At 34.7% G+C, this 22652-nt stretch overlaps 1 protein-coding gene and 1 long non-coding RNA gene across 2 annotated transcripts; one reads left to right on the top strand and one right to left on the bottom strand.

Annotated features, from left to right (window-relative positions):
- The first annotated feature begins 1586 nt into the window (after positions 1-1586).
- Positions 1587-15755, top strand: LOC132550076 (pre-rRNA 2'-O-ribose RNA methyltransferase FTSJ3-like). Its single transcript, XM_060214085.1, has 19 exons — positions 1587-1698; positions 3067-3219; positions 3669-3748; positions 4498-4597; positions 4942-5254; positions 5702-5810; positions 6269-6369; positions 6997-7074; positions 8074-8169; positions 8420-8555; positions 9281-9510; positions 10517-10631; positions 11233-11326; positions 11718-11996; positions 12585-12675; positions 13320-13404; positions 14649-14741; positions 15099-15193; positions 15523-15755. The coding sequence occupies exons 1-19, from the start codon at positions 1632-1634 to the stop codon at positions 15737-15739; spliced, it is 2532 nt and encodes an 843-aa protein (XP_060070068.1). The 5' UTR covers positions 1587-1631; the 3' UTR covers positions 15740-15755.
- A 1589-nt stretch (positions 15756-17344) lies between these two features.
- On the bottom strand, positions 17345-22419 carry LOC132550075 (uncharacterized). Its single transcript, XR_009554208.1, has 4 exons — positions 22320-22419; positions 20312-20388; positions 19153-19228; positions 17345-18571 (listed from the first exon to the last, which is right to left on the bottom strand). It is a non-coding gene; the product is annotated as an uncharacterized LOC132550075 (long non-coding RNA).
- Between the last annotated feature and the right edge of the window lie 233 nt (positions 22420-22652).

The following is a 22652-nucleotide window of genomic DNA, read 5'->3' as shown; positions in this document are numbered from 1 at the left end:
AAGGGCCTAAATTTTGAAGCCGAGAAGGCGACTGAGGAAAATCCATAGTGATCGAAATCAAAATCTAGACAGGGAGGTGCTCTAGTCCTATAATTAGATAAGCTTCATACTTTTCATATATCATTTATAACAGCGTCAAGTGAATGTGTATATTCAAACAATATTAATCAAGCTGGAAACGATATTGATTGACGCAGGGATTTAAGATAAATTATTCACAAAGGTAGCAATTGTAATCGTGAAGAAGGTCTGATTCAAATTCAAGATTTTTATTTATTGTCCGCATATCTGCATACTGACTCATAGAAAACATAAAAAACATGCTTTTATTTAACTTCCTTTGTAAGGTATTATGATCTCGATATGAAATACCAAAATTTGTGTGTGTGGTATTGACAGAGACGTATATAACGTTATATACGTCTCTGGTATTGATAAATGAAAAAAAAATTAAGTGCTTCTGTTTTGACCCTGAATTTAACCGTGGAATATTTTTTCTGTATATCCCATGATTTAACATGGATACATAACTCTACAGTACACCTTTTAGCCTCAATCGTATTCATTGGAGATACACGTGAAAGTCAAGAACGACAACTAGTTATTAAATTCATGCAGAAAAATTAATGATACAAGACTGCATACATAGTTTTCATCAAAATCCGTACATATTTACTAAGGGTTATAACTCTACAGATAACAATCTAATCGGTCCCGTCGTCCAATATATTGATATAAGGCTGCATGACAAGGTTCGTAAAAATCCGCGCGTATTTAATCAAGTTATTGTGCTCATAGGAAAAAGTTAACGCACGTCGCCTGACGAAGAAATATCGCTATCGGTCACCATGGCGATCTAAAATCATCTCCAATATCACACAGGTTAATGAAGCCGGGGTATTTATTAATCTTATTTTTAGCATTATCTAGCTCGCGGTCTCAAGTAATGCAGATTGTGATAAACGTCAACTTGATCTTGACGCTAATGCCAGATGGGAAGCAGCTTGACTGATGGCATTCTACTCTAATAAATGTACCTCACTGTCACTCGCGAGAGATGTCCTATCAAATATAACATCACTTTACCATGTGTTGGAGTCTTTCTAATCTCGAGTACACCGTAGTGACATTTCAGTCGAACCTCACTTTGAACAATTTGCCTGAAAAAAATAACGCCTTCAAAGGCAGACTATAGATAGTTCTTCAAAGATCAATCGGTCCAAGCTGTTCTCAAACCCCTCCTACACTAAATTCCTCCTCTGCACATAGTTTTACATTGTTTATTAAATAATACAAAAACATACACATATTTTTCTGCACGTACTTTTAGCTAATCTTCATTGCTAAGAAAAGTCTGGAAGAAGAAGATTTTTTATAATTTTTCTACGAATTAAGACTCTTATGAAAACCAAGAACGTGCCAGCCAAGCGATGAACACCGTTTAACTTTGGACACTCCAGTTAAAACGCCGAGGAAGCTTTAATGAAAACCAACATTTCCGGAAAAGTGTTGTTTCTGTATTTATAAACTACGGTGGAAAAGGAAGTGACGTTTTACACATACGCATTTTGGGAACCACATGGGCATGTTGATATCTAAATAATTTCTTGTCTTCAAGACATTCGTCCAAAATGGGGAAGAAGTCAAAGACAGGAAAGTCGAGGAAGGACAAGTTCTACCATTTAGCTAAGGAAACAGGTATTTACGTTTTAAATCAACGAAGGAATGCCTCTTAAAATCATATATTTTGATGAACATCATAAGCTCGGCATGTCAGTGGGGGGGTTCCACATTGGAGGCAGGGGTCTAACTGGTTAATTCACAAATTCAAAGCGCAATGTTCTGCGGTTGTCAACACAACAGATATTTAATTCATCACAGTTTGTAACAAACCCGCATTCCCTTTGGGCTGAAAACCTGTCAACGGGTGCTAAAATGTCAACCTGGTACTTGATTTTGGAATGTTCTACTGTAGTTCAGAATTCGGGCGTTTTATTGGATAACTAGTTAACAAATATATGAATGGTACTTAGGGCGATATGGGAGTTTATGGACTGGTCAGTCAAACAAAATCATGTATGTGGTCAAAAACGATTGTCCAAAGAAACATGTAATATTTGTTTATACTGAATATTAACATGCTGTTGTATTCACACGGTTCTTGTTTTATACAAATATCACATTTATAAGACTATATATGACCTGAGAATGACAATAAAAATATTCTGCTTTTGTTTAAACAATTTGATGAAAACAAACAATAAAGTCAATTGTCAGAGGTCTCGCGGTATATACGATTGAACTTTCCATTTAAGGTAGGGTTTAATATCTTTGCATACAATCATTAAACAGGCAGGTGCCAGACTTTTTCACTGTATATTTCACTGCTTGCTTGGCGTTTTCTGGGTCCATGGTATCAGTAACTGTAACCAGTTCTGTTTTGTACGAGGGGTCAAATCATTCAGATGACATTTTGGGTAGGACTTTACAATATATCACTTTGGCCTGTTGTCCTTGACTCCCAGCCTTATATACTAAAATGTTGATCCTAGTAACTACTAGAATTATATAGACACTAAATAAATGAGTTATGATATTAGTGATTATGTGAATCTTGTGGGTACTAGCTTATTTTTGAGGGAGGCTTTTCTTTGGCTATAGCTCATCTTTGAATATAAAACTAGCAGTATGAGGTTCCAGGTTTGATCCCTAACAAAGACATTTAAGTATAATGACCTCTTTTGTCACATTTATGCCACTAAAATAGCTCATTTATAGTAAAAACACACTTAATTTTTTATATGTTGAATTCTTCCTATTGTAGTAATAACTATCACTTCAAATCTAAAGGTATTCTGTTTAAGTATTTTCATTTGTAGAGTAAGAAAGTTGATTTGATATATTAATATCTTTATTTGTGTTGTAACTTGAATTTACTCACTTGCAGAAATTCAATACCATCAAATATGTTTTTTTGACAATATTCTGTGAAAGGATAATTTGAATGACTTATGATTATATATTTTGATTGTTTTAATATCACCCAAAACTGTTTTCTATTTTAAGGTTATCGAGCTAGATCTGCATTCAAATTAATCCAGTTGAACAGGAAGTATGAGTTTCTTCAAAAGTCAAGAGTTGTCCTTGACTTGTGTGCAGCCCCTGGAGGCTGGCTACAGGTGGTGGCAGAAAACACACCAGTCTCCAGTCTCATTGTTGGTATGTATACCATCAGATATGTGATTTTTGACTGATGGTCATGGAAGAAGAAAAAGGCACAATTGGCAACATAAATTTGACCAAAGAAATTTAACGGAAAATATTTGTGTCATTTACAATTAGATACAATTTGTATGTAATTAGGGGATTTATAATTGACAAAACACTTGTAAAATATCTTGTAAATAAAACACAGGTGGATGTACATGGTTAAATTATGGAAAAGGTTTGAAATAGATATTTAATGAGAAGTATTAAGTTTTATACTTAAAACTTCACAGGCAATTTGAAACTTTACTCTAGTTTGAACCATATTTTGACCCTCCAAGAAATCAGTTTGCTCAGACAAAGTAGAAAGGTTTTCAAGCTACGGTATTTTACCCTGATTTGATCAAATGTATATGTGAAATGTTACTGCTTTGGAGCAATAAACAGTGCTTATATTGCAGGTGTTGACTTGGTGCCAATACGTCCAATCAGAAACTGCAAGACGCTGGTAGAGGATATCACAACAGAAAAATGTAGACAGGTAATCTTTGAACCTGGCTGTCAGTTGATTTGCTGGCACATCTTAGAATTTTCATTCTGATAGCTTTGTGGCAGTGATGTTGGAAACTTCATTGAAAAGTCTTGCATTTTATGAATATTTTCCCCTTAAAGCCTAATTTTGTTGCATCATAAATGTATAGGATACTTGTTTAAGAGCTGATTTTTCTCTATTTCTTAGAAATCTGACCTCATATCACTATTTCTTGGACGTCTCTATCTCAAATTTCATATGTAGATTCCCTTGTTGTGCCAGTTTGATTTTAAGATTGATCTGAAAGACAAGTAGCCAACAGGTGATCATCTTGGCTTTTCCCTGATAAAGATGGTTATTTCTATTTCTTGAGAAGTACAGGATAGATCCTCCTTAAATTTCATATGCAGGTTCCCTTTGGTCCCTGGTTGTGTTCATATGATTTTAGGACTGATCAGAAAAACAAAATGACAGACAGAAGGCCATCTCGGATTGCAACAAAGAAAGTTTTTATCGCTATTTGTTGAATAATGTTTGATGGGTCTTTCTCAAATTTCATATGTAGGTTCCTCTTTCTCCTATGTTTTGGAACTGATCAGATAAAAAATGGCAGAGGCGGCCATCTTGGATTTTGACAATGACAGTTTGTTTTCTATATTTTCCATAAAATGATGTCTTTGTTTGAATAATCAGTGGGTAGGTTTATCCCTGATATAAGTCTATCTGTATTTTAATCAAAAATTCTTTCTACTACACAGGCATTGAGAAAGGAACTACAGACATGGAAAGCTGACTCTGTGATTCACGATGGTGCTGGAAATGTTGGAAAAAATTGGCTCCATGATGCTTTTCAACAAGGTGACTTACCTATGACAATGCTTCTTATCTAATTCTTCAGTTCATGCTCACCCATTGTGCACATATAATTAATCAGTTAATGTTTCAGTTTATTTCCATTTTAGATGTATATTTGAAGTGAAATACTGATTTGATATGTGAATAAAAATAGTGTGAGTCTTTATTCAGCTTTCAAAATATCCTAATGCATAGCATTGATCTAAAGTATTTGTTTTTATATGAAATGTTAAATAGTGGTTTTTGTCTAAGAAATATGTTATATTATTATTATTATTTTGTTATTTCGCTTGTGTTAGTGATGAATTTCCCCTCCGTACTGACTGTCCTACTCTGGTTAATTTCAGCTCAGCTCACCCTGCAGGCTCTGAAGCTGGCTACAGAATTTTTGAAGAAAGGTGGTTGGTTTGTCACTAAAGTATTCAGATCTAAAGACTACAACTCCTTACTATGGGTTTTTCAGCAACTCTTTCAGAAAGTCCATGCCACCAAACCTCAAGCTTCTCGTAACGAGTCTGCTGAAATATTTGTCGTCTGTGAAAAGTTCCTGGCCCCTGACAGAATAGATCCAAAGTTCTTAGATCCTAAGTTTGTGTTCAAGGAGATTGACATGGAACCCAAACAAATGATTAACCTTATACATCCAGAGAAAAAAAGAAGGTAGGTGCTGGAGTGTGACAGTTTTAGACAATACCTCGGTTTTATATTTGTATTGTGCTAACAATATCTTTATTCTTTTTCACTTTTCTTAATGTTTAATCAAATATAATCAGATCATTATGAAATGAACTTTCTTTAGTATGAGAAGACATTCCCATAAATAAGTTCATTAACTGTAAGGAAATTTGGGTTCTCAATACATTTTATGAATTTTGTAAGTAAGTACATAAATAAGGGCTATCACAGGGCAGACAACTCAGGGAGGAAGGATAAAGCTAGTCTTGTACCAATTTTGTTAGACCTGTTGTAGTCGATTGGTTGTAAATACCATAAAACTCAATTCTATTTAAAAAGCCACTTGAGTCTCTCCATGTTGAGATGAATTGCTAATAGAATACTGCTGTGAAATTACATTTGATGACTTGTATTGTATTTGTGTCGTTGCAGACAGCGTGACGGTTATGCAGAAGGAGATTATACCTTGTATCACACACTCCAGGCCTCTAAGTTTATAGATAGTGAAAACTTTTTAGACTTGATGGCCCAGTCTAATGCCGTGAGTTAGATTTAAGTTTTCTCTGATGTTTGTGATGTTCTCTGAAGATTTTTGATACATATAATTGATTTATGATGTATACTATGAAATAGAACATGGCTATTACATGCTGAAGTCATGATTTTCACTTTCACAGAACTAAATTAGTAAGAGCATGTTTAAGTTTGTAATTTATCAGTACACATTTATATTATCAAAATTTCTCATTGTCAAATTTGTAATTTTTTAGATTAATCATGAAAAGTTTTCTTCAAAATTAAGTTTACTTGTACATTAAGAAAGATCTCTTTGTTATGATAAGGTAGTTAGAATTCTTATATTGTAGTTACTTGTTGTTTGTATTGTTAATAACAGTTATTACTTGATTGAATTAAGGACGAAGTTGATAGCATAAAAACAAAATGTCTCATCTAAAGCTAAAATTGTTTTGAAAAATTGACTTCCTTTATTAACAACAGGTGGTATTGGATGATGACAAAATTACTAAATTACCAGAGACTACAAAGGAAATTAAGGAATGTCTTGCAGATTTAAAGGTGCTTGGAAAGAAAGATATAAGGTATAACTACTGCTGATGAGACAGATACTTGGATAATTTTAACATTGAACAATATATTTATGTCCAGCTGTGCTCCGAGCAGTGTTGAAATACCGATTTACTTGATACAGTACAGGTATGATGGGAATTTCACTGTTGAAGGAAGGATATAAATTTTCAATGGGATAGTGATTAATATAGCTTGCATCAAAAGTATTTGTGAATTGTTTTGACAGATCATTTGTGTTACTTTGACAGATTTTTTGTGTTATTTTGAAGAATTACACAACAGTAATAATTTATTTGCATCATTCACCCTGGCCAATTCTCAAAATTTGTGTCAATTTCGAACTGAAATAAAGCTAACTAGCAGAGATGCTTCTTGTTAAAAGTGAACTCGATGATGTAAACCAATTTGAATTTCAACTTTATTCCGGTGAAAAGACCTTGAGACCTAAAATGTATGTAGTTGTATAATTAAGCTGCTTGAGTAATTAATATGTTTGCTGGTTATTTTCTTCTTGTCGCAATTCAAAAATCAGTTTTTCCCCACTTCACTTTTAGAAGTGCAAGTTAAATTTCCAACGCCATTCTGTGTACATTGAGAAAGTTTCTAAACAAGTAAATCCATATCCCTATGTTGTACAGGTCGCTGATCAAGTGGCGCACACAGGTCAGGAAAAGTTTGGGAAAGGATGAGGAGGCTAAGGACGGCAAAGGGGAGAAGTAAGTTTGTGCAGTAATATCATTATAACATACAGTCAATTCTAACAACAACCTGTTATAGACTAGCATGAGATATTGTCCATGAATAGCACATGTGTAAATATTACCTTTCTATAGAAATCACAAGTCTGTAAATATTACCTGTCTATAGAAAACACATGTCTGTGAATATTACCTGTCTATAGAAATCACAAGTCTGTGAATATTACCTGTCTATAGAAAACACATGTCTGTGAATATTACCTGTCTATAGAAAACACATGTCTGTGAATATTATGTACACAAGTCTGTGAATATTACCTGTCTATAGAAAACACATGTCTGTGAATATTACCTGTCTATAGAAAACACATGTCTGTGAATATTACCTGTCTATAGAAATCACAAGTCTGTAAATATTACCTGTCTATAGAAAACACATGTCTGTGAATATTACCTGTCTTTAGAAATCACGTCTGTAAATATCACTAATGTGTAATGTTTGCCTGTCTTTAAAGTTAACCTTGCATCTGTCTTTCCAGATCAGGTGTGTATCACCTGTCTTCTAAGGTCATCTTTCAATAAGGACCACATGTCTGTAAAACCATGACTTTAAAGATTATCTATCAGTAAAGACTGCTTGGATATAAGGATCTGTCTGGAAAGACCTTTAAAATACCAGCTATATATAAAAAAAATAAAATTAACTTTATTTTACAGCAGTTATGAAACAAGCTCTTGATGGGTAGGATGGATGAGCAGGAGTCTTGACAGCTTTTACTGCGGCCTATTCATTTGTGCTGACAAAGCTGTTTATTTGCACTTCAAATATAATATTTCAGGCATAAATCTTGATAGACCCAGATATATTGATGCAGACCTCATAAGGCATAAACTTTTAAAAAAGGAAGATATGTTCTGTAGGTCTGTCCTTACTTCATAAGAGAAATTCTTGGTCCAATTGGTCATATTGCTGTTGTTTTTGCTTAATCAGACCTGTCTTTACATGTAACTCTATAGGGTCGAGGAGGTGGCAGAGGACAGCGAAGATGAGGAAGCTCAAATAGAGGCTCAGTTGGCAAAAGCCAAGGATGAGGAGAGAAAGGTTCTGAAAAGGTAAGAGGTCAATTTCTGAGGTCATTTTTATCAAAGAGTGAGGGGTCATATCCTGTCAATCCTATTAAAAGGTGAAGGGTCACATTGTGAGGTCAATTTTATCAAAAAGTGGGGTCATATTCTGAATTCAATGTCATGAATGAGTGAAGGGTCACAATCCAAAGTCAATTTATTGAAGAGGTGAGGGATTACATTCTATACTTGTAATGTCAACATAACATTCTGATATACTGATGTTTGGCTTTTACAGGAAACTGAAGAAGGTGAGGCGAGAGAAGGCCCGTCTGCGACAGAAGATGGATATGAAAATGGTGATTCCAGGAGACAAACATGACTTCACAGATGATGTTGGTTTATTCAACTTGGACAAGATGAAAAGCAAATCGGTCAGTTGATTTTGTGTTGCTTTATAGATTATCTGATAACAGATATAGCTACAAAATAGCACCACCTGCTACAGGCCAAGCTACAAAATAGCACCACCTGCTACAGGCCAAGCTACAAAATAGCACCACCTGCTACAGGCCAAGCTACAAAATAGCACCACCTGTTACAAGTAAAGCTACAAAATAGCACCACCTGCTACAAGTAAAGCTACAAAATAGCACCACCTGTTACAAGTAAAGCTACAAAATAGCACCACCTGCTACAAGTAAAGCTACAAAATAGCACCACCTGTTACAAGTAAAGCTTCAAAATAGCACCACCTGCTACAAGTAAAGCTACAAAATAGCACCACCTGTTACAAGTAAAGCTACAAAATAGCACCACCTGCTACAAGTAAAGCTACAAAATAGCACCACCTGCTACAAGTTGCATGTCATTGATGCCTGATTTATTATGATGATTCTGTTACTTCTGGTCAGATTTGAACTCTAGCTTTGTGGGAAAGATATTAAACTTAATAATACTAGCATTGTTTATTGTAGTGGTATGTTATGGTACAGAAGATGTTTATCTTGAACACAAACAGTGATTGAAAATTGTATTCTTCCATCTGTATCTTCCATAAAAAGATGTCTACACTGATGAACCTCATTCCAAATATTATGTTATGTGTTTCAATTACATATTGATGGCACCAAAATGATCAACTTTTTCATTGCTACAGCAACTTGACAAGGTGGAAGCAGGCGAGAATCATTTTGCTGACGAGTTTGTGTTGGAGGAGCTGGAAGCAAACACTGAAATAACATCACACCAGAAACGGAAGACTTATGACCGAGATGGTCAGGATCATCTAGATGAACTGTACTCCTCATCTGAAGACGAAGAAAACCTAGAGGAGCCCGATTTAGAGGATTTGGAAGATGATGATGATGATGAAGATGCTGAAGAAGAGTGAGTTTTATCTTGAGCTTGGAAAAAAATTTTGTTTGAAAACATGGTTTTATAAAATTGTCAGATATAAGACATATATCCCTCTGTCTTTACTGATGTTCATTCATGTTTAAAATGATCTCTGTATTCACCTAGCACTCCTCTGTGACTGATTTTTGACATTTATTTCAACCAGCTTTGACCTTTCTCAGTCACCTCCTAGGTTTAGGCCTTTAGCATCATGGACAAGTACCAGAAGGACTAAACAGCTGTATGATACACTTAAATTCATTATTTGGTTCTACTGTATCTAATTTTAAATTTCTATTGAAAAAATGTTATCTACTTTTGTTGAGTCTATAAGCTCATGCCTGGTAATAAGCCCACCCATATAGTTTTTCTGTTAAGTTGAATTACCAACAAATGCTTTTTCATTATCCTGCAATTAGCCCATCCCTGATTGTGAGATAGAATGTCTTCTTACTCATTAAGATTGTAGCAGGATTAGAATGTTAAATCAGTTTAACATTACAGTGTCAAACACAGAATAATAGAATATGACTTAATCTGGGCTTGCTTAATGTTAAGACTTCCACATGTACTTCCTCTTTGATAAAATCTATGTAGAGAAAATGCTTTAATTTTTAGGTAGTTTGGTCATATACTGTATAGTTGGTAATATTTGTGGTGTTTAATTTTCCCATATTTCACAGTCATTTAAGACAGCACAAATCAAATACTAAACAAACATTTTTACTGGGAATGAAAATGAAAAATGCCATCTGCATGGACAAACTTTAATTCCTGTGAACTAGCCCAAACAGGGACAACCAGAAAATATTAGCGCAGAGAAATTAGATAACTATACAGTAAGACAATGTTTACCATAATTCTGAATGAAAGCTGCAGATGGAAGTCTTTGCTATTGATATGAAAAGATTTGAATTTATTTGGGTGAAAATAAGAGTATCGAATTTGAAGATGAGTGACTGACGTAATAGATGTAAATTAATTTTGGTGACAATAGGGATATGGAGTTTGAAGATGATGAACAGGTGAAGAAGGATGCCAATCCATTGATAGTCAACTTAGAGAAAGTCTCTACACAAGTGGAACGTAAACTCAACTCCTGGTTCAACAAGGTAAACAAAATTCCTCTCCAAGGATGGATTGGATTTATCAGTGTTAGTTTGTGATTTAGGCTTGTCGATCTAGTGATTATGTACAAGGTATGGGGTCACCTGCCAGATCATTTTAGTTTTCTTCAAATTTCTACTCTCATGAAGACCCCCAACATTTTTTCACCCAAGTCAACAAGATTGACTGGTAAAAGTGATTTGTAACAACTTTTTTGATAATTGCCTTTAAATAAATAGGGTCTATTTATCTTTGTCAGTTTTAGGTTGATATCATGACTATACTTCAACTTAACATCATCGCTATTTATTTATTTTAATTAGTTTTTTCGTCCACTTTTACGGCCTTTCAGTAGATGAGTACGTCCTTGTCAATCTTAGTTGTATAAGTGAGGTTTCTGCCATAGATCCAACAGCTGAGATCATCTTTTATAGCTCTTTTCATTGATTCTTAATCCTTTACTGGTCTAGGTGATGAAATTATTGTTTATTATTGGTAGATATGGAGGAATTGGATATTTTATGTACAGGAATTCTTTTTTGGATGAAACGGTGATAACTGTGTGTATCATTAGATATGAAGGAATTTGATATTTGGTGTGTGCAGGAATCATTTGCTGGCTTAGATGATGAAGTTGACGAGGATATAGAGATCGAGAAAATGATGGAGGACTATAAGCGACGAGGAGGCACCATCACAGGTAACTTGTGAGACCCTTGTTCTTACATCAAAACTTGCCATTTTCGGGTTTTAAAAGGCTTCAAAATTCACCCAACAGCTCTCAAATTTAGATTTCAAGGAAGCTGTTTTGCAAAAGCTGCTTCCAGTGAGATTGACAAACACTGATTATAATAGGTATGAAACATGCTGCAGGTTGCTAGGGGATTTGTAACAGATATATTGTTTGTTTGCATTTGAGGTTTTATTTATATTGAGATTTAAATGGGGCACATTAAGTTAGCAATTTCTAACTGTATAATTTGTGTGAAATATGTCACTTTACTGCTATCTGATTAAAATGCTTTCATATTTAACTTCATTTACATTTAAGTATAGCAACAAAACCAGAATTTTGTCTTTTCTTTTTTAAGGGAAGAAAGAGATAAGGAAAGAAAAAGAGGTAAAAAAGAAATCAAAAAGAGTTGACACTGAAGAGGACGATAGTGGTGTTGATGAAAAGCAGGACTCAGATTCAGATATGTCTAATGTAGATGACAGTGACAATGAAAGTGATGATGATGATGAGGAGGATGAAGATAGCGATGAAAGTGACAGCGATAGTGATGATAGTGATTTAGATACAGCAGAGATGAAGAAAAGGGCAAAACAGAAACATTCAGACACAGCAGGGTTTGAGGAAGTCCCTGCAGGTATGTATTCGCTCAAACTCAAAGTCACTCAGGATAGGTTCCATACATTACTAGTTATAGATTTGTAAAATTTAACAGTGATTTCATTAAGTACATGTCATTTATTCTTTAACACTAGCATTTGTGAACGTGTAAGATTTAAACCAGTTGTAGACAGAAGGATATTTAGAAACCCTTTCAGTCTCTGATATTTGATTCCAGTTTTGTTACGTCAATATTCTGTTTGTGTCGCCAACAAAAAATGTACTCTAACCCAGTAAAAGTGACCCTGATAGTTAAGGCGTTTGTTTTTCGTAAGTTCACTTTCAGATAGAATTTTTTGTGAAATAATGTTTGGTGGGTTCATGGACAAATATAGCTCAATAAATGTACATGTGTTTTGATTTAAGGACTCATGAATTTACCAAAAAATGAGTTCCCCACAAAAATAACTGATTTTACAGTAAGCATTTGAAAGCATACAACTGGTTGAACATAAGAAAAAAATAAAACAATAAAATTATGGAGAGATATTTCTCCAGATGAAAATACAGGTAAAAGTACAAACATAAAAAATTCATACGATTCATGTTATTTTATTTTGTACAGGTTATCTGGACCCTACAGGACTGGCTATTGGAGCTGCCATGGTGCAGTCTCGGAAACGTAAACGGGATATAATCGATGGTGGATATCACAGGTATGGTCCTAACAGGCCAGATTTTAAGAGACATTAAGATCAATGATACTGTCTTTATTCTATGTCATTTAATTCTGTTAGGATTATTTCACACTTTCAACTTCAAGTTTTCTTCATAAAGGAGGGCAGTTTTAAGATCGCAACTTTGTTTCTTTTGCCTTGTATAAAGGTGTTCGTTTATTTTTACCCTTTCTTAAATTTACCGTAGAATGCATAAAAATTTGTTCATTCTTATGAGGCAAAAGATAAGCTCTGGTTGAAATTTCTCCACACTGTATAATATGGGTACCTCCTTTCACAGTTTAAAGTTTGGGCATCATTTTAAATGTAAAAACAATGGTGATCTCATTTGTTGCACTTCATGATAGCTCAGTGGGTTAGAGTGTTGGGCTACATAACTTCAGGTGAGGATCCAAGGTGTACAGTTTAATTCTCTCTGATGGTTTGTGTTTCTTGGGAAGCTGAGAGCAGACTAGTCTGCTGATGTGGTTGTGTCCTTGGACAAGACACTTCACCAAGTAACCAAAAGCAACTTCACCTCAAAATGATCCTGGCTGTTGATGGTACAATAAAGCATACAAACAAACAAACATAAGTAACTTCTCATGTTATAAAGTAATTAAAAAATATCTTGTCACTTTCAGATACATGTTTGATGATGATAATTTGCCAGAATGGTTCATCAAAGACGAAGCCAAACACACCAAAAGAGAAATGCCAGTCACAAAGGTATGTTCAATCCTGGCTCATAAGGCGATACACCAGTTTAGCAAGCTAACCATGTTAGATAATGAAATTTTTAGAGTAATATTTATTGAAGGATAACATCACTTCTTGATCATGCAAGAATACATGCACATGTGTCTGTGAATGTCGTCGGTTGATATATCTCCAAGATGTTTTTGGAGGTCATTCTAACATTGTATTATGTGCACCATATGGTAGTTAGTGAATCGTTTTGCAGGTGCATATCCATAGTTTAGTTAGTGAATAAACCATAGCTACTCAATGGATAGTCCATAATTAGTCAGTGGATAATCCATAGTTAGTCAGTGGATAATCCATAGTTAGTCAGTGGATTATCAATAATTAGTCAGTGGATAATCCATAGTTAGTCAGTGGATAATCCATAGTTAATCATTAGATAATCCATAGTTAGTCAGTGGATTATCAATAATTAGTCAGTGGATAATCCATAGTTAGTCAGTGGATAATCCATAGTTAATCAGTAGATAATCCATAGTTAATCAGTAGATAATCCATAGTTAATCAGTAGATAATCCATAGTGGATAATCCATAGTTAGTCAGTGGATAATCAATAGTGGATAATCCATAGTTAGTCAGTGGATAATCCATAATGGATAATCCATAGTTAGTAAGTGGATAATCAATAATTAGTCAGTGGATAATCCATAGTTAGTCAGTGGATAATCAATAATTAGTCAGTGGATAATCCATAGTTAGTCAGTGGATAATCCATAGTGGATAATCCATAGTTAGTCAGTGGATAATCCATAGTTAGTCTGAGGATAATCCATAGTTAGTCAGTGGATAATCCAGTGGATAATCCATAGTTAGTCAGTGGATAATCAATAATTAGTCAGTGGATAATCCATAGTTATTCAGTGGATAATCCATAGTTAGTCAGTGGATATTCCATAGTGGATAATCCATAGTTAGTCAGTGGATAATCCATAGTTAGTCAGTGGATAATCCATAGTTAGTCAGTGGATAATCCATAGTTAGTCAGTGGATAATCCATAGTGGATAATCCATAGTTAGTCAGTGGATAATCCATAGTGGATAATCCATAGTTAGTCAGTGGATAATCCATAGTTAGTCAGTGGATAATCCATAGTTAGTTAGTGGAAATGAATCTTGTGTCTATGCTTTGAAATCTTAGCTGAATTTTGAGTTATTATTAAGCTCAAGATTAAACCAATACAGCCATTCTGTACTGTAATACCTTCAGGGAGACGTCCAGGAATACCTGATGAAGATGAAATCAATTGACGCTAGACCTATCAAAAAGATTGCCCAGGCTAAAGCCAGGAAAAAGAAGAAGGTAAAATATTCATCTTTTTATATATGTATTACAGAATGTTTCTTTTATTTGTATGCCATCATGCTTGTCAGTAAATCGATTCCTTTATAAAACAATTGTTTGTCTGTTTAGAAATGGAGTGTACTGACAGTAAAAACTGTTCAGAAATGGAGTGTGTGGACATCTGTGATCATCTTGTACTTTTGATTACTTTGTTAAGGTTCAGGATTTAAATAATCATTCAACCAGAACTCAAACTTTAAAATCAAACATTAGTTATGCCTTGCTCAGTGAAGTTAGTGGAGGATATTGAAAAGGTTTCATCCAGAACTACAGAATTTATTTAGAGCTCTCCAAAACCTTTATTATTATTTAAAGGAAATGAGGCGTCTTGAACGAGCAAGGAAGAAGGCGGAGGTGATATCCGACACGGCAGACATTACAGACAGAGACAGATGGCAGCAGATTAAACAGTATGTATTATGGTTTAAGATATTATTGAGAGCATACTGTAATGACTGTCAATAGACCAACAAATTAATAGGAACTCTACTTCATACCATTTTCACACATTAGCTATTTCCCTAATATGCTTGTTCAGAAACCAAATCTTTAATTATTTACCCTTTTATGAAAGTCATCATTCTGACTTCATACAGGACTTGGCATCATCACATCTGACCTCAATTCACTTAAACATTAGAAATTTACAGTAATCCAATATACTTTATATAGGAAAATATTTACCCTAGATCTGTATCTGTGTTCTGTATAACTTTAAACTTTTTTATTCTGTCTACAGAGTTTACAAGAAGGCTGGCCTGCTATCAGCTAAAAAGAAGGAAGTTACTTATGTAGTAGCTAAGAAAGGTGCTGGCAAGAGGGTCCGTCGACCTGCTGGCGTGCAAGGACCATACAAAGTTGTAGATGGCCGCATGAAAAAGGACATGAAAAAGAAAAAACAACAGTTGAAAATGCAAAAAAAGAAAGGCAAAAGCGCAGGAAAGAAGAAAAAATAAATTTTTGTTTTGATTCTTTTGTAGTTTTTGGTTATTGTGTCGATATTGCAAGGATTAGGTCACATGTTTACATGTCATCACTTCAATACTGAATACCTAGGTTGCTATTTTCCTTTTTTTTTTTATTGCTGATGGAATTAAATTTGCTAAGCATGGAAAATGTACCTTGAAAAAATGACCTTCTACTTATCCCATTTAAATTACAATCGTCAAAATCCAAGATGGCTACCTGTCGACCATTTTTGTTTTCCCTATCAATAATCAAGATACATGATTGTGACCAAGTGGAATATATGAAACTTTAAAAAGATTAATCTATTATTTCTCTCATTAGTCTCTAAATTGAAATGACATACTTGTGACCAATAGGAAAATTTAGGAAAGATACCTCCAGTATCTTTCAAGAAATAGCAATAACAAACTTTCCCGGTCAAAATTCAAGATAACTGCTATTCAGCTATTTTGGTTTCTCTGATCAGTCTAGAAAACTAAAAGCATAATTCTTAAAAGAAACAGTATTATACTGACAACGTGATCATTCTGTGATTGAAGGAGATAGTTCTAATTATATTGACTGAACTAGATGACTAAGGTTGGAAATGAAGGTGTCTTGATTATCATGGATCCACTGTAAATTTCAACAAAGAGATATCACAAATGATTTAAGGACAGATAGATCACAAGGACACATGGCAATTTAAACATTTCATTGAATAATGGTAGGCTGAAAATTCCTTTTGTCACAGTTTTTTGGTCATAATTAATGCTGTCACTGTATGTCCATGTTTCTCTTGCGTCTTGCCATTTACACATTTCCATCACAGTACTTTGCTCTGAATACCAATGGGCACAGATAGTCTTCTATTGCACACTCTAGCACCTACTTGGTCATAGGTTATGATCCTGCTCTGCTTATCCAGTCTTTGGGTGTGTGATGGGGATCAAAGTTGTGTTTGTGTTGATCAGTGCAAGGATAGTTTTGCGATGGAATATCATGTGGATCAAATAGATAAAATATTCAAAACTCCAACGAAAATATTCACCTATACAGATGCAGTATCAAAAATTGTATATATATTTCTAAATTCAAAATATGAAACGACTAGTTTTCTCTGTATACACACTCATATAGGTCAGTATCGTTATAGGTCTTGTTGTCAGTTCAGCTAAAGGTCTTTTTGTTGTCAGCTCAGGTGGGCTAAAATGACAAAATTGTAAGAACTGTAAATTTATCAAGAGGGGATTGAGAGCCAATGCCTCTTTCACAAATTTAATTTCAACCGCACTTTCAATATACTATGTAAGCTGATGCTTAAATCCACTTTTTCTCAAGTTTAACGACTAGAACACGTTTCAGAACGAAGTACGCTTACTTCATTCATAAAATCAGTAATTCAGAACAACCCATAGCATTCTATAGTGTGATGCCCATCTCAGAACCATCAACTATTGACATATGTAGTCCAGACTCAGTTCTTATATTCTTAGTTTAAAACGGACCAATAGTTTCAAATTACCCTTATATGAGAAAGTCTGATGGCTATCAGAGAAACATCAACTATATTTAATTTAAGACTAGACAACAGATACAACAAAACAAAGATAAAGATTTATCACAGATTTTATTGTGATTTCTCCATGCTTCATCATCAAGAGACATTACACAACAACTTCATTGCTAGTTTCCATTATGGGGTACAAGTGTCAACCATCCATTAGAAACAGCTAAAGTTTTTGTTCCTAATTTCATAAAATCTTGCCCTCACAGAAAACTAGCAAGACAAGTCATTGTCTGGTGAATCTCGACAACATCTTTCTTCATGATGGAAATAAATACAAATTATGCAATTTTACCTGTTAAATAATTCTCGCACACACATGCATTCAAAACACACACTTAAGACATGTTGAGAGATTATCAAACCTGAATATTTCTAAAGGAAAACATGTTTATTGCACATGTACATTGTGTAGATATTTAAATAGATAAAATTTCATTATGAAAATAGTAACTGATATAAAATATCTCATTTCTTAACAAGATAGAAAGAATTGAACAATCACACTAGAGCCTTCGTATCAAGACATTCATTCTAATCAATCCTTGTCACAGGTAGTGTAACAGTCTACTTTCAACTTCTAAATAAAACACATTCAGATTGACCTGTCAATGATAACAGCAAGTAAACTATGATTTTGAACGAAATGGAATGCCCTGTATTAAAAAATATAAATGTATTATATAAATACATACAAGACTTAATTTCAGTTTTGTTTTATGAAAACATTACAAATATACCCATTTATCCTGAGATAAGTCTCTGCCTGGTAATAGGTCCACCCATATATATTGGTAAATATTGCTATTCATTAAAATTACTAATAATTGCCATTTCAACATCCTAGATTAAACAAGCATAACTCTGACTTTGTCAGTGGTATACAAAAAATATGTGATGCTACTGGGCTTAATTCAGGATAAAATCATTTTGACACGTCAGTATATATAGCTTCAGTTGCCTCAGAACTCTTCTCACATGGGACTAAAATCAAAATCACATATATGCTTCTCGTTTTTCTACTGAATCTTATTTCTTAAAAAATTTTGTAACATGAATATATTGATGTTTACATAAAAATACATTCCATTCATTACTCGTCCTACCAGAGTATAAGTAATGATATGAATTCTAACAGGTTTCTCTCTAACTATGTAGGTTTTTACAAATCTTCTTTATCAGTTACAACAGATTTTTTTTCCTTTCGCTTGAAACCCTTTTCTTCCATGAGCTTTCGACAGGACTCCAAGTCATGACTTTCCAAACTGATTCTCTGTAAAACAAACATTTACAGATTAGATAACTTATGATACAACTGTCAAAATTTTGATATATTATTAAAGTTTAACTGTAGACTGCTGACATCCTGTGTTTAGGATATTGATTAATCTCAATCAGGGGCTGACTTTCTGATTAAAAATCTTTCAGAGTGAAGCCAAGAATGAAATATTACAGAATGTCAGCCCAACTCTGATATATCAATTACCTCCTACAGGCCACCAATGTACTATCTTTTTTCTATTTTTAGACATCTGAATCTGAAAAAATTATACAAGTAATGAATTCTATTTCTCGAACATAACTCAAAATTACATACAACTTTATCAGCCAGCTTCATTTCCAAACTTTTTTGATTCCATTAGATTACCACCATTTGCAGCGTTATGTTGGAAAAACATGAGAATAACGTCATTTGGCACCAAGTATTGTATTAAAGTACCCAACAGATCAGACACGACCAATAAATTTAGCATTGGGCAAGATAATCCCGGTCTCCTATAAGAGAAAAGTGAAATCCTTTTCTACTCTATAATGTGATCAATGATGTATTGTGAACTACAAATGTTATTTTACCTCCTCATTTTCCTCGCCCTCATCAAGGATCAACACTGGCGGAGCTCCTGACTTCCTGCGGAACTCAACACCTGGACTTCAGCTCTGTCAAGGAATTAATTTTATATAACTGTAGACTGTCCAGTCTACTCTCTAGGGTCGGAATGTTCAATATGTACACACGTATTGACGTAAACAGGAAAAGTAAGAAAATCAAAAGTTATGCAAGCGGACCAATAAAGGGAAGACAACTTTTAGTGAAGATATTTTTCATGCAACTTTCAATAATAGTTCAAGCTCATTCCCTTGAACTAAGAAAGCCCTACATCCTCCATGTTACAAACCAAATATCGCAACCTGTGCCTGTTGACTTTTGACATCTAACCCCTCAGACATTTAAAGTGCGTCGAGGTCATTTTAAAAGAAAAAAGAAAGATATTTCCTTCATCTACTTGCAATTTTCATACCTTATTTTAAGGGCTCAAGTTAAATTTTTCAAACCACTTGGCACTGTGTCTAGTGTCAGATAATATCCACACAGCATTCAGAATATTTTACTGTACACCAGGCAAGCAGATATTATATAGCAATATATTTCTATCTACAATTATCAAATGTATTGTGTTAATTTTTTCAAAGTAATATTTACCATAAAACGGGAAGCAGTATTTCATGGCCTTATTGTTTCTTTTAAAACCAAGTCACTTAGTACAGTATTTTATGGAGTATATACCTATTGTTTTCACAAGGTACTGGGTTGAGTGTGGTTGTACTTCCACTCCTTTTTTTCAATTCTACTCCATCAGTATGTGTGGTTAGCCAGTGTGGCTTTTAATTTGTGTTAAATACTGTACTTTTCTGTATTCGGGAATATTTCCAAAGCAGATCTGGTTAAATGCCTGCAGTAAGCCCTTGTGGCCAAAGCTTAAACTCTGGCTCAAAGTAGGGAGGTGGGCTCATCATGGATGATAAATTTAGCATCTGTTTACCTTACAAGTACAACTGAAGTAAGGGGGCTTATAATTGCCATACTTAGGCTTATAGGTGGAAAAATATTATACATATTCCTGAACACCTCTTCAAGGCAACATTGGCGAAATAAGTGACATATTCAATTTTTTTTCCAGTATTTGAATTTTCATAAAGTAGACTACATAATTTTATACTACTCAAAGGATACTATAATCCTGCATCAACATCTTCATATACAAATCTTTTTATGGCAGGAAAGCGGTTCAAACGTCATCCACTGCAACTCTAAAATGTAAAACAACATTCCAGTAAAAATCCAATCCCAAAAACAGCACAATATGATTTTTTAATTGTACATGATGACATGGTCTTGTCACTTTCCACATCATATAGATATTTTTCTTTTCATAACCTTCACTTTTAAAGACTCAAATTACTGTAAATGGTCAGTGTCTCAAAAATATCAGCTGTGGTGAGGATAAAGGATGTAAGGAACAGGCAACATTTGTCAATCAGATTTCTGTCCTGAACCAAAAAACTTTTTAAAAGAAACTGACCATGCATCCTGCAACACTGATTGAAACTTCACTCTGTTTTTGTGTTCAAACTGTTTCCCTCATAGAACTAGTCACCTTGACATACAAACAATTCAGTGAATTGCTCTGTGCAGAAATGTAGTCCAAACTCCTCTTGATACCATGGCAGTTTTGAGTAACTGTCATAAACTACGATAAAAATCACTTATTCAAACAATTTTTAAAAGTTATATGTTAAAAAACATTTTGATACTTCAGAAAGTCCTCTACATCCTACATTCATGGTGCTACAAATGTTGCAGTACCAGGCTGTCAAGGTTTTAAACTTCCATACACTTCAAAGGATTCAATAGAACTCTGATGCATACCTTAATTCAGAGGAAAAATTTCTCAGAAACACCCAGTAATAGTCGGCCAACCCCTTCAACTGTAGAAGTAGGGAGTTCAGATTGTCTTACAAGCCTTGGCTAGTGGAAATTTCCCTACAGTCCAGCAGTAGAATGTCAAGCTAGAGACCGAAGGGTCACTAGTTCCCACCCCAGTGGTGGCAGGGTGCTTTTTATTAACCCTTCCTATTCCACTCCAAGGGTAGAAGCTACAGGAGATTCAGATGCAAATATTGAACCTCTCTTATCGCTTTCTTCAGGATCAAAAACTTTTATGACTGAGGGAGAAGTGTAGAAGTTGAGAGTACAGGTAACTTTACTAGCCTCGGCTGGTAGGAATGTCCCTTTAGTTCAGTGGTAGAGTGTCTAGCTTCAGATAAAGGGTCACTAATGCAAACCCCACTGATGGCAGGCCTTGGTTGTTTTTCATTACTACTGCCTATTACACAATATCAATTTTGACTACCAACAGCTGTAGCCCACAATTTTATATACCTGTAATATAAACTTTATTCATTTTACAACAATTGTGAAACAAGTTATTTCAACTTAAACTAAACTCTTGATGGCCCGAATGTAAATGTGCAAGGGGTCTCATTGTGGGAGGAAACCAGATTATCCAAAGAAAACCCATGTGGTCGGACAGGTGACCCCTTACCATTTCAGGTCTGTTGCGGGAATCGAACCGCGGACAGCTAGGTGAAAGGCGAATGCATTACCACTGCACCATCCAACCACTTGTGTTGAGTCCATCTACCTCATTTCTGACTGAATATTCTGGTATATCTTAGCAGATGTGGTCAAAACCCAGATACTTCATCATATTAGTAAGAAATATTCAAATGTTTGACATTTTAATATTCGTCTGGGGTTCACCAGCACCAATCCCTAACAAAAATCATCTGTACTTATAATGAGGTTGTTCTTTCCAATGCAACCTCGCAAACCTCGTGATGTTCGAATTCCCAATCCGATGAAGAAGCGATTATCAGGTAAATCGGGGGGTGTATATTATAAATTTAAAAACGGTACAGCTGTACCAATATAGGAATAAGACAAATAGGACACTGTATACGTTACTCCCAAAGGACGGTAGGCAGGTAAGTTTAACCACATCCATCTGTATTTGGAACGTAAACAACCCAAGCAAATATCCAGTCAACTAGGCACAAAAATATGCCTGTGATTACAACAGGCAGTAAAAGCTCAATCAACAGACGACAACGCAACAACGATTACCTTCTGTCTACAGAAAGTATATATGCGCTTTATAATTGACTACAACATATAGTACCTCAACCACAGCTTTCCTTGTTCCTGTTTCGCCATCCGACAAAACTGCCGTGATGAAAATCGGCAACAAGAGCAACGCCGCTAACTTCATGTCTACCATTTTCGTTGTCGTGTTTCTCGTGGAATATCGATCGTCAAAATGCTTGAGTACTAAGTTTAGGGCAATAAAGCGTGCTGTTCACACCGAAAGCCACGTTGCAATATTAGAACCAATCACGGATCGTTTGTTTGCGGTTCATTCCCCCCAGCTGTAATCTTTATAAGCTTGTAATGGACTAATGTAACTGACTTTTCCTGAAAATCTGCATTATATTTGGAAATTTATTCATAAAAC

The sequence above is a fragment of the Ylistrum balloti genome, unplaced genomic scaffold, assembly GCF_031769215.1.
Source record: "Ylistrum balloti isolate Yb309-2 unplaced genomic scaffold, AGI_CSIRO_Ybal_v1 Utg370104, whole genome shotgun sequence".
Taxonomy (NCBI): Eukaryota; Metazoa; Mollusca; class Bivalvia; order Pectinida; family Pectinidae; genus Ylistrum; species Ylistrum balloti.
This window is presented reverse-complemented; position numbering and strand designations above follow the sequence as displayed.

Excerpts from the sequence above, each read along its gene's own strand:
- LOC132550076 (XM_060214085.1), top strand. The coding sequence starts at position 1,632 with ATGGGGAAGAAGTCAAAGACAGGAAAGTCGAGGAAGGACAAGTTCTAC. Across the intron at positions 3,220-3,668 it reads AGTCTCCAGTCTCATTGTTG|GTGTTGACTTGGTGCCAATA; the intron begins GTATGTATACCA and ends CTTATATTGCAG. Across the intron at positions 12,676-13,319 it reads ATCGATGGTGGATATCACAG|ATACATGTTTGATGATGATA; the intron begins GTATGGTCCTAA and ends TGTCACTTTCAG.